Source organism: Manis javanica, chromosome 11, assembly GCF_040802235.1.
Source record: "Manis javanica isolate MJ-LG chromosome 11, MJ_LKY, whole genome shotgun sequence".
Taxonomy (NCBI): domain Eukaryota; kingdom Metazoa; phylum Chordata; class Mammalia; order Pholidota; family Manidae; genus Manis; species Manis javanica.
The window spans coordinates 117541376-117558254 of NC_133166.1; the positions used below are offsets into that span (position 1 = coordinate 117541376).

General features: G+C 37.1%; 1 protein-coding gene across 2 annotated transcripts in view; it reads left to right on the forward strand.

Annotated features, from left to right (window-relative positions):
* ATL3 (atlastin GTPase 3) overlaps positions 1 to 11167 on the forward strand; it is a 36544-nt gene extending 25377 nt beyond the window's left edge. For both annotated transcript variants that reach the window (XM_017655100.3, XM_073217623.1), the window contains exons 9-13: positions 7689 to 7816; positions 8418 to 8474; positions 9291 to 9362; positions 9746 to 10177; positions 10932 to 11167. In XM_017655100.3, the coding sequence (XP_017510589.2) occupies positions 7689 to 7816; positions 8418 to 8474; positions 9291 to 9362; positions 9746 to 10177; positions 10932 to 11018 (776 nt within the window). In that variant the 3' untranslated portion in view covers positions 11019 to 11167. The remainder of the gene's footprint in view (positions 1 to 7688; positions 7817 to 8417; positions 8475 to 9290; positions 9363 to 9745; positions 10178 to 10931) is intronic.
* Positions 11168 to 16879: the final 5712 nt, after the last annotated feature.

Sequence of the window (16879 nt, forward strand, 5' to 3'; positions counted from 1 at the left end):
CTGACCTAGGTTGGCCTCAGGTTATCAGGCATAAATGTACAAATTGGCATTCCTCTGTATTTTCAAGACATTTTAATATGTCAAAACATTTTGTTGTAGAATGTATTTTTAACTTGTTATTCCAAGAAATGGGAAGAGCTTTTTAAAGGTCTATATAACCCTGACTTTGGAATTTTGTGTCACTTGTGTGTATGTGTGTTGTATTTGTTTCCGAGGACTACTGTAACAAAGTACCACAAACCAGGTGGCTTAAGACAGCAGCAGTTTATTTCCCAACAGTTCAGAAAACCAGAATTCTAAAATCAAGGTGTCAGCAAGGTTGGTTTCTCCTGGAGGCTCTGAGGGCAAATCTGTCCCGTTCTTCTCTCCTAGCTTCTTGTGGTTGCTGGCAGTCCTTGACATTCGTTGGCTTGTAATAAGTGTCATCACTCCCCATCTCTCTCTCTCACATGGCCACCCTCTCTTTGTGTATCTCTGTGTGTTCTTGTAAGGACACCATTCCTTAGATTTAGGTCTCACCCTAATCTAGTATGATCTCAGTTTAACTCATTTCATCTATAAAGACTCTTATTTCTAAATAAGCTCACATTTTGAGATTCCAGGTGGACATACATATGGTGGGAGGGATACTGTTCAACCAGGTACACATATTTACAGATTATGAATGGTTTATCAATAAATATTAAGTGTGCTAGATTTCATATTTATTACATTTACAAAAAATAAGGAACACGTTTCGTATAAGCAACCTGTAGTCTCATAATTTTGCACTATTTGCTTTTCCTATCCATTGAAACTATAAAACACATTTATAGGGTTCAAATCTTCCTTTCTGACATAATTTTCATGTAAGCAAGTCCCGGTAAGCAAGTCCCGAAGGAAGAAATACAAAATGGTCAGTAAAAACTCTTGGAAATATGTGCAGCATAGTAATCAAGAAAGCACAAATGTATTGGTACAACTTCATATAGTCTTTATGTGACTGTATCAAAAATTTAAATATTCATATCCTTTGAGCCACTACTTCACTTTTAGGAAATTACTCTAATGAACTATCTTAATAAGTAGGTAAGAATATATGGACAAGGTTATATATGACTGTGCATTTTTATAATAGGGAATAATTGGAAAGAACTTAAATGTGTGTTTTTGAGGAATTGGTTAAATTACAGTACATCTGCACAAAGGAATAAAATGCAGTCATGTGGAAGGATAAGGTAGATGGATCTATCTGTATTTACAGAAAAAGATGTCTATGACGTTTTCGATATAAAAAGATTACAAAGTAGCATATGTTGTTTGATCCTATTTACGGAAAGATGTATGGTTGTAACTATATTTTTTAAAAGAAAAGATTTGAAAAAATAAAAATTTCCTTTTTTTGCTTTTCTTTAAAAATGTGCTGATAGTTTGCCCGTGTGAGTCTATTAAGGTAACTGGTCATTAGGAGGATTGTTCATGAAGAATTTCTTATTAGCCCTGCAAAGGTTTATGTATTTTTTATCTTTGGAACTGGATATTTTGTAATTTTAGGGAACCTTTTAATGAAGGGTTTTGAGTGAAGAGTAAATTGGATACTAAATTGCAAATAGTAGGTGATTTTGAATATTTGGCAAGTGCTTGATCGAGAACCACATAAACTTTATTGTGAGGGACATGTAAGTAGAGCTGATGTATTCCCCAGTTAAAAAAAATACCGAGGTGTTGTACAATGACTTGGTTGAGATGCTGGGGTCCCGTTCCGGGTAACCTGGAAAAGACAACACTAGGCCCTGAGTTGTTAGGGCTACTCCATTAAAAGACCTTAATGTAATTTCTGTAGAACATTTAAATTGAAAAAGAACTACAATCTATTTCTACAAATGTTCCCTTGAATACTTCGGGGATTGTTTTAGTGGTTTTATTTTATTTTATTTTAAAAGATTGACTATTCAGTGTTGAACACCTACCAAACCTAATCTTAGTTTTGGTGTAATCAGTGCTAAGCTACTGCTTCCTGCAGCGGTTAGTTAGGAGGTTAGCTTGCTTTTGAGACCGTTTTCATCAGACACAGGACAACTGTATCATCACCATAAAGAAAAATGTCTTCTTAATTTGCTGGAGCAGAGAGGCTTAACACAGAACTGCTGAGTTGTTTAAAGGACTCAGCAGGAGAGTATGTAGGGTGTGGTCTTCTTTGACACCACAGCCTATCAAGATTGTCTTTGTCATGAGACAGTTCTTGTCTGTTTGAGTCTAAAACATATTTTGGTACAGCATTCATAGAAACACTAATTGCTGAGGGTCTATGAAATATGGGTAAAACTGAGTGTAATAATGGTCTGTGGGGTCTAGAGCCTGCTAGTTCCTTGTGTGAAATATTTTTGAAGCTCTCAGTCTTTCAGTGTGATGAAAGTTGAAACCATAAAAAAAGATGTTTTCTGAATAGGTAATGTATTCCTATGTTTAAAATCCCAAAAAGAATTAAAAAGCATTCAGTGAGAAGTCTCTTCCATTTTTGTAGGTTTCTGGAGTTTCTTTAGTATATGCAAGCAAATATGAATGTACACAGTAATAGCGTATTCACACTATCTTATAATTTTTCATTTCAAGGTTATAAAGAATTTGTCTCTTTTCTTGAAGTTCTGGTTTCATTTTTCACATTGTAATTATGATCCGGTTTGGATCCAGTTTATTTTCCGAATGGCTACCCATTTGTATGAACAGTATTTATTGAATAGTCTGACTTCCCCTCACTGATTGAAATGTCTACATTATCTCATATTAAGCCACGAATCAGTGTGTAATGTGGAGATTAAATCTTTAAGTTGGTATAGGCCATACTTTGGTGCCATCCTGAGGAGACTATAAAATTAATTAAGAGTATTTATGAAGATTGGTACCCATTTATTTAGGACAGATTTTAAAACTTTAAAAATGTTTTAATATCAAAAGAGCTTATGATTGATTATAGTTAAGATGGGATGGGAATCCATGGAGATGAGAAGTGCATGTTACTGTTTAGAGAAAATCTCCTAGAGATTTCAATTTATGAGCCATAAAAAAATTCTAGATAGATTATTAAGTTAAATTATAAAAATTAAAGTATAGGGCCAAAGCAATCCTGAGAAGGAAGAATAAAGCAATCCTCAGAAGGAAGAATAACATCTCCTTGTGTTTTAATAAAACTGGGGATTATGCTCCCCAACTTCAAGCTCTACGACAAAGCCACGGTAATCAAGACAATTTGGTACTGGCACAAGAACAGACCCATAGACCAGTGGAACAGACTAGAGAATCCAGGTATAAACCCAAGCATATATGGTCAATTAATATATGATAAAGGAGCCATGGACATACAATGGGGAAATGACAGCCTCTTCAGCTGGTGTTGGCAAAAGTGGACAGCTACATGCAAGAGAATGAAACTGGATTACTATCTAATCCCATATGCAAAAGTAAACTTGAAATGGATCAAAGACCTGAATGTAAGTCATGAAACCATAAAGCTCTTAGAAGAGAACATAGGCAAAAATCTCCTGAATATAAACATGAGTAACTTTTTTCTGAATGCATCTCCTTTGGCAAGGGAAACAAAAGCGAAAATGAACAAATGGGGCTATGTCAAACTAAAAAGCTTTTGTACAGCAAAGGACACCATCAGCAGAACAAAAAGGCATCCTACAGTTTGGGAGAATATATTTGTAAATGACATATAGGACAAGGGGTTAACATCCAAAATATGTAAAGAACTTACATGCTTCAACACCCAAAAAGCAAATAACTTGATTAAAAAATGGGTGGAGGATACAAACAGACAATTCTCCAAAGAAGTTGAGATGGCCAACAGGCACGTGAAAAGATGCTCCACATCACTAATTATCAGGGAAATGCAAGTTAAGAACACAATGAGATATCACCTCACACCAGTTAGGATGGTCAGCATCAAAAAGACTTAGAACAACAAATGCTGGCAAGGATGTGGAGAAAGGGGAACCCTCCTACACTGCTGGTGGGAATGTAAACTAGTTCAGCCATTGTGGAAAGCAATATGGAGGTTCCTCAAAAAACTCAAAATAGAAATACCATTTGACCCGGGAATTCCACTCCTCAGAATTTACCCAAAGAATATAATTTCTCAGATTCACAAAAGACATATGCACTCCTATGTTTATTGCAGCACTATTTACAATAGCCAAGATATGGAAGCAACCTAAGTGTCCATCAGTAGATGAATGGATAAAGAAGATGTGGTACATATACACAATGGAATATTATTCAGCCATAAGAAGAAAACAAATCCTACCATTTGCAACAACATGGATGGAGCTGGAGGGTATTATGCTTAGTGAAATAAGCCAGGTGGAGAAAGACAAGTACCAAATGTTTTCCCTCATTTGTGGAGTATAACAATGAAGCAAAACTGAAGGAACAAAACAGCAGCAGCAGACTCACAGACTCCAAGAAGGGACTAGTGGTTACCAAAGGGGAGGGGTGGGGAAGGGTGGGTGGGGAGGGAGGGAGAACGGGATTGAGGGGTATTATGATTGGCACACATGGTGTGTGGGGGGTCATGGGGAAGACTGTAGCACAGAGAAGGCAAGTAGTGACTCTGTGGCATCTTACTACACTGATGGACAGTGACTGCAATGGAGTATGGGAAGGGACTCTATAATATGGCTGATTGTAGTAACTACATTGTTTTTCATATGAAACCTTCATAAGGGTGTACATCAATAATACCTTAATAAAATTACATAAAAATATTAAAGTATAGGAAAAGTTAATTTTATTAGATCTCTAGAATTAGGGAAGGACTCTTTAAAATTAAATGGAATAAAATAAATTATCAAAGAAAAGTGCTCTAAGTTTGAATACATAATAATTTAATGCATATTGAAAAAAGGCAGACCAACTGGGGAAAATATCTCAGGGATCATAGTACACATCAGGATAATGTATTTGTTTACTTCCTGAAGGGTGACTATATTCTAAAGTAAAGGCCCCTAATAGTTCATTGCAAAGAAACTAGTAGATGAACAAATATGGGAGAAAGCTTGGTCTAACTAATAATAAAAGAAAAGCAAAATAATGAGCTACCATTAAAATTTTAAGTGTGTTAAATATCCAAAAGAATGCAAAATTATTACATATAAAAAAGAATATTCCTAATGTATACATGTAAGGTATGAAGCATAAGATAATGAACATCATGGACCCATTATCCAACTTAATATCTAGAACCAGAATTGGCAAACTTTTTCTATAATGGAGTAGTAGTAAATATTATGTTTTGTGGGCTATACAACTACTCAGTTTTGCTCTTGTAGTAAGAAAACAGCCAGACAATATGCAAATTAATGGACATGGTTGTGTTTCAATAAAACTTTATAAATACAGTTAGTCTGTATTTGGCCTAAGGGCTGTGGTTTGCCAATCCCGTGTCTATTACCAGTACTATTTCCTCTTCCTGTGTGCTTCTTCCCTGCCCTGTCTTGCTGCCTCCCTACAAAAATAACCGCTATTTTACTAAATTTTGTTTATCCTGCTTTTGAAATTAAAAAAAAACTATTACTTGTATTTGAGTTACTTAGTAGTCTGTTGTTAAGTTATAAAAATATAGTATGTGGCCAACTTGCATTTTCACGGTTTTATTTCTAAGATTATCTGTATTACCACATGTAGTTGTATTTCCTTCACTTTTCATTGTATAATAGTGCCTTATGTGAAAATAACACTTTTACTCTTAATGAAAATTTGTGCTTTTCAGGTTTTTACTATAATGAACAGTGCTGCCTTGAATATTCTGTGTAAATGGTTGTACAGGAGTTTCCCAAGAGTGTGTGATTAAAAGTGGGATTGCTGAGCGCTGCAACATATTGTATATCCTCACTTTACTGGGTAACACAAAATTGTTTTCCACAGTGGCTGTTCAGTGTATACTCCCATCAGTGTATATAAAATATCCAGCCCCCTTCCACTATGCAACTTAATTTAGAAGCTCATTTTGCCCCAGGTGTAGTCACCCCCTTGCAGTGAATGGACCCACATAAGCCACAGCACCACTGGTACTGAGCTCACTGCTCTGGATTCAGCTTTGTCCTGACAGCTGCTCAGCTCCTGGCAGCTCCCTTGTCCAGCAGTGCAGTGGAATATGTTTTATGCAGGATCTTGTTAGGACTAAGGGTCCTTTCCTTCCAGATTAGAATCTAATCTCTAGATCTAATGTCTAATTTAGAGACAAGATTTTCTAGTCTTTGGTACTGTCAGAAGCAGATGTCCGAAGATACCATTTTTCACTAATCAAGTCAGTAAAGAATGAAAAACAGTAAAATCCTTTAGTGTGTTGAGGGTAGTAACCAAGCTGCCTTATACATTGATTGTAGGTGTATGAATTGGTGCAGTCGTCTACCAAAACATATATATGTGTGGCAATATGTAAGATATAAGTGCCTTAATAAGGAAGGAGGATATTTTAAATATTAATTGTGGTTATCTGATGGTGGAATTTATTCTTTATTTTCTTTGAAGAAAATTTTTTTTAATGGTGGGCTTTATTCTGATGTTTTTTTTCTTTTTAAAAATAGTTTTGGATGTTTTCCAGGAATCTGCAGTCATTATAATATCTGATAATTCCTCTTAGAGGACCACATTATCTAAAGAAATGAAAGTAACCTGAAGATTTGTCATGCAGAGATTTTTATGGTGATATCTGTAATTGGAAAAATTTAGAAACCACTAAATTTTTGTTTTATTCACTGCTTTATCCCCAACTGTTATAGCAATGCCAGCCACAAAAAGATTCTCAGAAACTGTTAAATGAATAAATGAAATAAGATTGTCTCAATTTTATAAGTTAGGGTTATGGAGTGTTGAAGTAAAGATCTATCTGGGTGTGGGTCCTACCCACTTTCTTTTCAGTTGTTTGAATTAGTTGGGAACCTAGGAAGATGTTAGATTATTTCAGTCAGACTCCTTGTATTTTAATTCTCTTGTGTCTTGTTTGAATCAGGTAGTTCTCACTTTGAGGAACTAGTTCTCTTTAATGGGTCTCCTGAACCCTCTGTATGAACTTTGTAGAAGCTGCAAAGAAGCTGTCACCTGTTTTGAAATAGGAGCCTTTCCCCTTTGGGGTGGATATCTGAGAGATAATAGAAAATAAATGTTATGAAGTACCTGTGCATCTACTTCTTTTAACAAAAAATGAACAAAAAATGAAGCAAATGGATAAATAGTGATTTTTAATGGATTCAGGGGGAGCATGAGGGAGCAGTAAGCACCTGGCCTGAGAAAACTTGAGGGGTTGATAACGGATTTTTTGAAGACTTGGTCAATGACATTTTTTAAAATGTGAAATTTCTTAAAAGAGAGAGTAGGCTGAATCTTCCAGAATGAAAACCAGGATAAGGATATTCTTTATATTCTCCTCTGGACTACAGAGCACTTACTGGCACAAAAGAGAAGGATACAGTAAAGACACATGTGCAGAGATCCTGCAGCAACCTGGTCATAGCCAGAAAGCGTCAGACATCTGGCCTGGCACAACGCCCCCCACCCCCCACCCCACTCCCTACTTCCCACCCCTGCCTGATTTTCAACTAGCAAGTATAGAAACAACTGGATAGACTCTGAAGATTGTATTTTATGCTAACCTTGGTTGAATAATTCTCTTTGGCTTATTGTTTCCTTCTTTGTGGTTCTGTGAGCAGATATTGCCAGTGAATTCAAAGATCAATTACAGACTCTGATACCATTTGTATTAAATCCTGCTAACTTAATGGAAAAGGAGATCAATGGCTCAAAAGTCACCTGCCGAGGGCTATTGGAATATTTCAAGGTAATTATGGGTTTTATTATTAAAATGTTTGGCTTTGGGTAAAATTGATCTAGATTGTAAACTAACTTGAGTTTCGATTTAAAAGCTTAGGGGAAAGTTTCATGGGGAAGACGGTCAGTCTGCAGACTTAAGTGTCCTTCCAGGAGTGGGCCACAGGGTGGCAGTATTGGTCTAAGAACCAAATGGATGTTCTTTGCACTTTCTTAGAGGAGTAATTACTGTGGCTAAAGGAAGATTGTTCCTCAAGGAAGATGGTGTGGACAGGAGGTGGTTAGGAAGTTGCTGTGAGTAGGAGACGGCACCTAGATGTGACACGACTACCTCAAGGCGGATGGTCACTCTGCCCACAGGCAGTGGTGAGGCCAGTGTGCATGGGGAGTCTGGTGGGAGTCCTAGCCGTGGTAGGCTCATGCTGCTTGAGAACATTTTAGTTCACTAAAATGCTAACATGCACTCAAAGGTGTGTTGTGTTTTTGCTAATTCCTGGGTGTTGATCTAGGTCTTTAGGAAAACACAGTTGTATGGTTACTGTTTTTTTTAAATTAAAGTATGACTGTGATAGAATGATGTTTTTCATATCATTTTTATGTTTAATCCTAAGGCATATATTAAAATTTACCAAGGAGAAGATCTGCCTCATCCCAAATCTATGCTCCAGGTGAGCATTTCTTTACATCCTAAATGATATCCTTGCATTACTTGAGTTGAACTCTATACAGTAAGCAGAGGCCTTTAAGAAGAGAATGCTATATTGCTCCTTTCCCCTTAGGCTGATGTCTGTTTTCAGCACATTTTCCATAAGTGACTGCTATTTGGTTTCTTGTAGTCTGTACTCGTGATGTAGTTAAAACAGAGCAGCCTATTGCTAGGCCTGGTCTTCCCACCAAACATTCTCTGGAAAATAGCTCTATCACAGCCAGGTAAAAAATGCCCAGTTATGTTAGACCAGGTCATTCTCCTGTTATTGTCTATTTTAGTAGAACATGGCCTGAAATCTATTTACTTATCAGGTATTTTATTTTCAACATTTTGGTTTTTTCAAGACGTCATTTTGTTAAAACATATAATTTCAGACTTTCATGTTGTACATAGGCCATCTATTTGCCAAATGTTTATTTCTGTAGTGGCCAAACTTCTTCACAGAGAACTTAGGATTGATGTTGTAGAGATAAATTTTTTTCCTTCTTTTATGACTTACATCTATTTCTTAACACTTACAATTGGAGCAAAGGAAATAATATTTTCTGAGGGTTAGTGTATGATGAAGAGTCTTATTTATAAGAATATTTGTTGGCAGAAAATTTGGCAGAAACAGTATATTTTATTTCATAAATTGGGCTTTGTGGAAACCTTAGAAAACAGGATAATGCAAAAGGAAGAATGGGAATAGAGTGAGAGGAAGTTTTTACTTGGTTACTTGTGGGAGGTGTTAAAAGAAGAAGGATTTATAGTTTATGCTTTCCTATCTTAAAAGGCCACCGCTGAAGCCAACAATTTAGCAGCTGCAGCCTCTGCCAAGGACATTTATTATAACAACATGGAAGAGGTATGTTGGGCATATGATTTACTCTGACATAACCTGGGCATTGTTGCTGACTTCAAAAGCCCGAACTTGATTCTGGTTAATGTATCTTACGATGATGAGGCAACACAGCTGTACTCAGGTAATTCTGTTAATCTGGGCCTTCTAATTACCATTTCTAACCAAGGCTTTCTTAGAGCATCACTGCTGTCCCTGATCAATACCACCCTGGTTATTTAAATGTGCTTTTCAGTAGAGTGAACCCAGACTTTATTGGTCTTGGTCATCATTTGAAAGTTAATTTCTAATATCTTAAAATATTCTAACCTTTTCAGGGATTCGATTATGTTATTTTGCACTTGCGTTTGAAGAGATCTTCAACACATTTGTGTCTTTATGCTTTTTAGGTTTGTGGGGGAGAGAAACCCTATTTGTCTCCAGACATTCTAGAGGAGAAGCATTGTGAATTCAAACACCTTGCTCTGGACCATTTTAAGAAGACCAAGAAGATGGGTGGGAAGGATTTTAGCCTTCGTTACCAGCAGGAGTTGGAGGAGGAAATCAAGGAACTCTATGAGAACTTCTGCAAGCACAATGGTAGCAAGAATGTCTTCAGCACCTTCCGAACCCCCGCTGTGCTCTTCACAGTCATCGTGGCTTTGTACATAGCCTCCGGCATCACTGGCTTTGTTGGGCTTGAGGTTGTGGCCCAGCTGTTCAACTGTATGGTTGGACTGCTGTTAATAGCGCTTCTCACCTGGGGGTACATCAGGTATTCTGGTCAATATCGTGAGCTGGGCGGAGCTATCGATTCTGGTGCAGCATATGTATTAGAACAGGTAAGTGGTGCCAGCTAAGGAGGCTGAGAATTGATAATGGACAGATATCTATGCTTCTACTGTAAAATATCTCTGGGAGAGTTTCATAGTAAAGGAAGGTCTGAGAAATGGCTGCTCGCCATTTTTTTTCTGGTAGGCATTATGCATTATCCTTCTCTGGAATATTAGCATTTATTCCTAATATTTTGTTTTCATGCCTAAAAGCTGCCCTTTAATGCAAAAAAATTTCCAACATAGACATATTATGTTCCTCATGGAAAACTTCTAACTGCATATTCCTCAGACACAATTCCTTTGTGATTCCCCATTTAGTTTGCTTTACTGAGAAAAACAGGAGCTTGACAAAATCTGAGTCCTACTGATCTGCTAATGGATGGCATCTTTCAATGAAATCTTCCAGAAAGTGAATAGTTTTTTTTTTTTGAAATTCACATGATCTTCAAGTTTACAGATCCTTGAGACTCTTAATTGATTTATTTTCCTGAGTAGCATGAACAGATCAGTTACATTAGAAGCTGTGGCAAAGCCAGGAGAGCTGCCCAGCCCACCCAGAACAGAGCAGAGGCTCAGCCAGCTCCCTGAGGAGTCCACTGGTGCCACAGGCTACCCTGACCCCTGGGTTTTCATTCCCCTGTTGTCTGCAGCACACTAATGATATAGATGAAGATTTTTAAAGTTTACCTCCGAGAACTTACTTTTTTGATGTTGTGCTGTATTTTATTAATTTACATGTTGAATAAATGGACTTTTGCAGGCGTCTTCTCATATCGGTAATTCTACTCAGGCTGCTGTGAGGGATGCGATTGTTGGGAGACCACCCGTGGACAAAAAAGCTCAATAGCATCTTAACAAGACGACCCAGCAAGAGCACGCCCAGCCCCTCCTGATGTCTGGGTCTCCCCATGGCCACAGGTCCAGGTCTGGAGGAGCACAGATCTGGGGCCATCTGGGAAGAGCTGAAGTATGGCAGTAATAAATGAATAGACTTTTCCAGTGGTTTCAAATTCTTCAACACACTTGCGTTTCTCTAGGAAGCATCTCTTTTCCTTGCTGATATAGATCCAAGCCTATGCCTATTTTCTTATTACTCTCTGCTTCGCGCACTTTATGGGGGAAAAAGCTAAAGGAAGAAAATGAATATGCGGTTTTAAGTCCTTTATGTGCCACTTAGTGCCTTTTAAGATTGATTCTGTGTTTTTGAGGACATAATCAGTTGAAGATTGAGGATATCCTCATGAAAGATGCTGTTTTGGGGTGAAACTTGTCAGTTCTTTTATACATTACTCTTTTGGAAGGATTCCTTTTTTTTAAAGTTTACAAAACTTTCAAAGCTTCAGAACTGAAGGCTGAAAATGATGCCATTATACTTTAAAAATCTTGAAATACTAGAGATTCCTGTTTGCCACATAGTTTGGAAAAATGATATTACATTTAATCTACCATACGTTTAAGTTCTTTTACCTGACAGGTTGGCAGTTTTGTCTGGCCATACTTTTTTTTCCTGGCCTTTATAGAAAAGAGGCAAACATGCATTGAAGTACGAGAGTGGCTCATAATGAAAGGAATGAGCTTGATACGTTAAGAAAGAAATTTGAGTTGAAATGAACCACGTGACCTCTGATAAGTCACCTGGACTTGTGCCTTGGTCAGACCCGCTGTTTGTGGGTTTATATGCGCATATGTATTGTACATGGCTCACAATTGTCATTTGAGAGGTTTTGTTTTTGAGAGTTCTGCATAAGAGCAGAACTTAATATTTAGGATTAGAGGAAAGACATTACCAAACATTACTGCTCTTAATTCATGTCCTGTTTCATGTGGCTTAGATATAAATCAGGTCTTCATCCAAAACGTTTATTTGTATTCTCCTTTGCACTAATATTTTTAATAATGAAGCTAAAATTACCGATTTTGCTTAGTGACTTTTCTTTATTTAACTTTACTTGACTAGTCTGGTAGCTTTAAAATAGCTTTGCGTCAGTAAGGACCAAAGTCCCACACAAATATGGACAATATCTAGAATATCTGAAAATTCTTTTTTATTTACTTTGTGTGATATAAAAACATTTTATCTGTTAGTTGCCTTTTCCTTTGATTTATAATGATGAGTTATTGTTTATCTAAAATTTCATAAAACTTGCCAGCAAGTATTTACATAAACATTCAGGTATGCTTATCTTTTAGTTCTTTTTTTTTATCTTTTAATTCTTAAGATAATTAAATGTTTGTTGTGGGTGGGAGGGAGGTAGGGAGCTTAGGTAAAATCTGAATGCAGATTCTATACACATGAAATGTGGATGGAGGGTAGAAGGAAGTCTCTTAGCATGTGATCTTTTTTTTTTATTAAGGAATCATTGACATACAATCTTACAAAGGTTTCATATGAGCAACACTGTAGTGACAACATTCACCCATATTATCAGGTTCCCCCCACACCCCATTGCAGTCATGTCCATGAGTGCAGTGAGATGCTATAGAATCACTACTTGTTTTCTCTGTGCTATACTGCCTTCCCTGTGATGCCCCCACATTATGTGTGCTAATCATAATAGCATGTAATCTCTTTATCAAAGAATTTTCTTTTGACTACTTTAACACTTTATCGCTCAAGTTTTTTATAAATCCTGAATTAATTCCAAGCATTTTATATTTTTTCATATTTACATGCCATGTTACCCTGAAGTTCTTGCTATTTTATTCAATTGCTGTCAAATTTTAGAAAAATTCCAGCTTGTTCTAAAAACTGTTTACTTGCATACCAGTTATGCTTAACTTCGACTGTTAAATTAAAAGCTTAGTTTAAAAATTTTGGTGCATTTTCAGGTGACCTCTTAACTTCCTTGAAGGTTCATATTTATTAGCTAAAATCCTTACTGATGTTGAAATACTTAGCTTCTAATGCATTCTATAAATATGTTTATAGATTTCAGAATAATTGTCTAGAGTGATCCTACTGTTAATGGTGAGAAAAGGATGATGTGTCTAAAACTTATTTTATTACTAAAGTATTAGGTTTTTATAAATAAAAATGTAATGTGATTTAATGAAATCTTAGGATTTAGTTACTAAATTCACCATCTCTGTTTTGATCTTAAGGGCATAACTTGGTTTAATTACCCTGGGAAAGCATTTTTTGTTTTTATTAACTTATTCTGCCTCTGGAAAGTGTTTATAAAGTTTTCTCTGTGAGGATTCTTACAATTTTTCTTTGGCCTCTTTCTCTTTTAACAGTAAATTGATAAGTTTATGCCAGCCTTTTCAGTGAGATGCACTCTTATTGCTGGCCATAAATAGTCTTGGGCAGATTTATAACCAGGTTGAAAAGAATGTCTTTTACCTCTTAACTTCCCCCAGCCTTTAATTTGTGGGTCAGGGACATTAGGACTTTAGACTGTGTTTGCTTAGTTTTTGTTGCTCTGCCACTCATGGCTGGCCTATCCATGCAAGCATGTTTAATTTGCACATTCCTAAGAGTATATGGGGGTACATTCCTATTAACAAATAATAGGTTTTCAAAATTTTCTCTGACAGAATTCATTTCAGGAGAAGTTAAATGTTAAGTTAAAAAGAAAATACTTCCAGTTAGCTTCTTACAGTAAAAATAATAGAGTCAAATTTTGGTTCTTTCATGGAGAAATCTTTCTAGATTGTTTTGTAGACAAAATGAGGGCCAACTATCATGTATGATGACAAAACATCAGAGTCACACCTTATTTTAGCAGCATACCAGGAAATCTGTCCCATGGAGGTTTATGTATTAACACCCTATTTGTACTTGGTAAAATTGCCTGTGAGTATTGTTTTTGCTTTTCCTGTTCATTTTATTGTACTGGAGGTAGAATGCTTTAGGCAAACAAATAAACTGCCTTCTACCGGCAGTGGTTTCTTTAGTAGGTCACACCATGTTTCACCTGGTGGCTTATAAAAAACGATGTCTTGGGTAGGTGAGTTTGGGTGAATATGTATGTATCTATGAGTTAACAGAGAAATTGGGTAGGTAAAGTCTAGGCAGAGGTTATAAAAAAACAGTTCACTTTTTCCTAGAGGTTTTTAAAATTATGTTACATGTGAAAGTCTTCATAGAATTTTTTTCCCCCCATAAAACTATTGAAATGTTATTTAGGATGATTTAGGATGGCCACCGTCTAGCCAGCATGGCTCACAGCATATTGACTTACATTCAGATCTAACAAATTTAGTCAAGGAATAAGGGCATAATGAAGAGAAGCTTCAGTTATGGAAGTACAAACTAAGAGATTTAAAAAATGACATTAAGAAGCCCATTGTAAGAGACCATTCCCAATTGAATACTTTTCCTTCTGTGAAATCATATTGTACCTATGTTTGGGTGTAGTTCTTTCTCATTGCCCTTGGAGTGTGTAAGACTTGTGTGGGATGCTTGTTTTAAAAAATGCAAATTCCCAGCTTTACAACCAGGGGTTGCCTCAGTGTGTCTGGAATAACCACTTTTATTAACAGTATTGCAGGTGGTTCAGAGACCAGGGAGAGAGACTACTTTGAGGAATGGTAAAGTGCAATTCAGTATTGTCTGGAAGCAAGCCTTTTACCTAGACCTCAGAATAGGTGGTCTACTGCCGGGTACAATCACTGAGAATTTACAGTATTCAGAATAATAGGATGCCTTTAATCTAGAGGATCATCTAAATTCCTTAAAGAAGCTGTTCTTCTAAATTAGAATGTCATAGTGCCTTCTCTAAAAATGAATGTACAAGTACCTTATTTACTAACAGGTGTAGTTAGGATTTTTTAAAACCCTATTTTGAAAGTTTTTTTTTTTTTTAAGAAACAAAATTCAACACTGACTTGAGCCTGTTAAGTTTTTTGGGCACAGCAAACCTTAAGCCATAAGTAAAAATAACGAACAAAAAGGAAGGAGAGGATCATAACTTTGAAAATGAGCAAAAAAGGTATCCCATATCAGGAACTTTTCAAAGATATTTTTCTCCCTTGGGAAAGAATTTCACATGTCAGAACTAACATTTAAATAGTGCTTTTATGACCAAGGAAAGGTTCCATCTAATCCCCAACACTTTCCAGTTTAGATAAATAAATGCTTTCATGGACTTAAGCCTTAAAGGATTCATATTAACCTTGAGCATAGACAGATTTTCTTCTCAGATTTTTTTTCTTAAAAAAAAGAAAAAAATGGTTAAAAGTACTTTGTTTTTTCCTAGACCGTTGCCTTTGAATGGCTTAAAATTTAATGTACTTTTTAAAAAGTGCAATGGGATGAGATGCTTTTAGTTTATTAAAAGCATGTTTCTGTTTCTGAGTTGTAAGGTCATTTAATGGAATAAAGATCACAGCACCATGTTATCTGTGTTTTTTTAAATACGGGAAGATCTGTGAAGTAGATTTGGGCACGGCAAAGCAAGTAGGGTGTCTGAGGGGTTGGATAGCTCAGTGTCAAGGGTAGTGCTCATGTGGTTTGAGGGAGTCAGCTTTCTCTGTCCTATAACACGATACTGAACAACACCTTGCCAGCATAGTGCTGGAGAAAGGCTGTGCTGTCCGTGGTGTTGCTTGAAATTGAACAAATTTTGTCTGTAGTAACACAGACTTGTGAGGCCCCTTGAGTTTGTAGCCCTTTGATTTGGTTGCCTTATGAGGAGCATAGTGGTTGGATGGTTCCTCTGGGGTGGAGTGAGGTAAAGCTCTACTGGAAGGGCTTCCCTTTCACTGTGACATTGGGGACATTGGGGAGGTTGCATTGAAGTTCTCAAATAATTACTAATCGTTAGATATGCCCCATTTGCCTTAAAGTAGAAACATTTCTTCCCTAGTTTGAGACATACCCCTGGTGAGGTCATTGGCCTCCATCCCTCCCTCCCTGATGGTGATCATATATCAGATACCATGGCAGGTGTTGCACTTGAGTTCAGTTGAGTAGGAAAGAGGCACTCACAAGGTGATAAAGTACAGTGAAAACGGGTGCTGCCGTCTGAGTGGGCACCCTCAGCACAAGCTGGGGAGCAGGGAAGACCAGGGTGAGGAAAGTCAGCTATGGTTTTTCTTTGGTGCACTGACATTTTTGCCTTTTGATTACCATGTATTGGTTTGCCAAAGATGAGTCCACCTCTAATTAGCTTAATTAAAAAATCGGGGAAAAAGGGAATTGTAAGCGGATATCTAGGAGTAAAGCTGACATCAGGCACTGGAAGAACTCACGTCAGCAGGGCTAACACCTCAAGTACACACTGCCTGCCTGCTCTGCTCTTGTGGATGATTTTCCTTAGTGCTGTTTTAAGGGGCAGTAGAGATGGTTATGTGCACATTTATGCAATGGAAGCTCTTCAGGGCCTTTCAATCAGTATTTGTTCTCCAGTAGGAGGGATTTCTGAGATGGATTCAGGGTGAAGTTACACTTCACCTTCATTTTCTTTCATGAAAGCCTGATTTTTTTCGGTCACACTGTCAGAATTGGTCTGCTCATTAGCCTGGGTAAATGTATAAAAGCCTGTGTTCGGTTGGCTGATGGAGCACCCTTCCCCTGCGGAGTGCTCACGCTTTGAGAGTTGCTGGTGAGCAACAGAGACCCTCAAGTTACCACTAGATGCTCCTATGGATTCTGCTGCCTTATATGCGGTTTGCCTGCCAGTATCTGTCCTCCCACCGGGCCCTTTTCCTTCTGTTCTGGCCTTGCTTCTCCCTCACCCACTCACTTGCTCAGAATCCCCACAG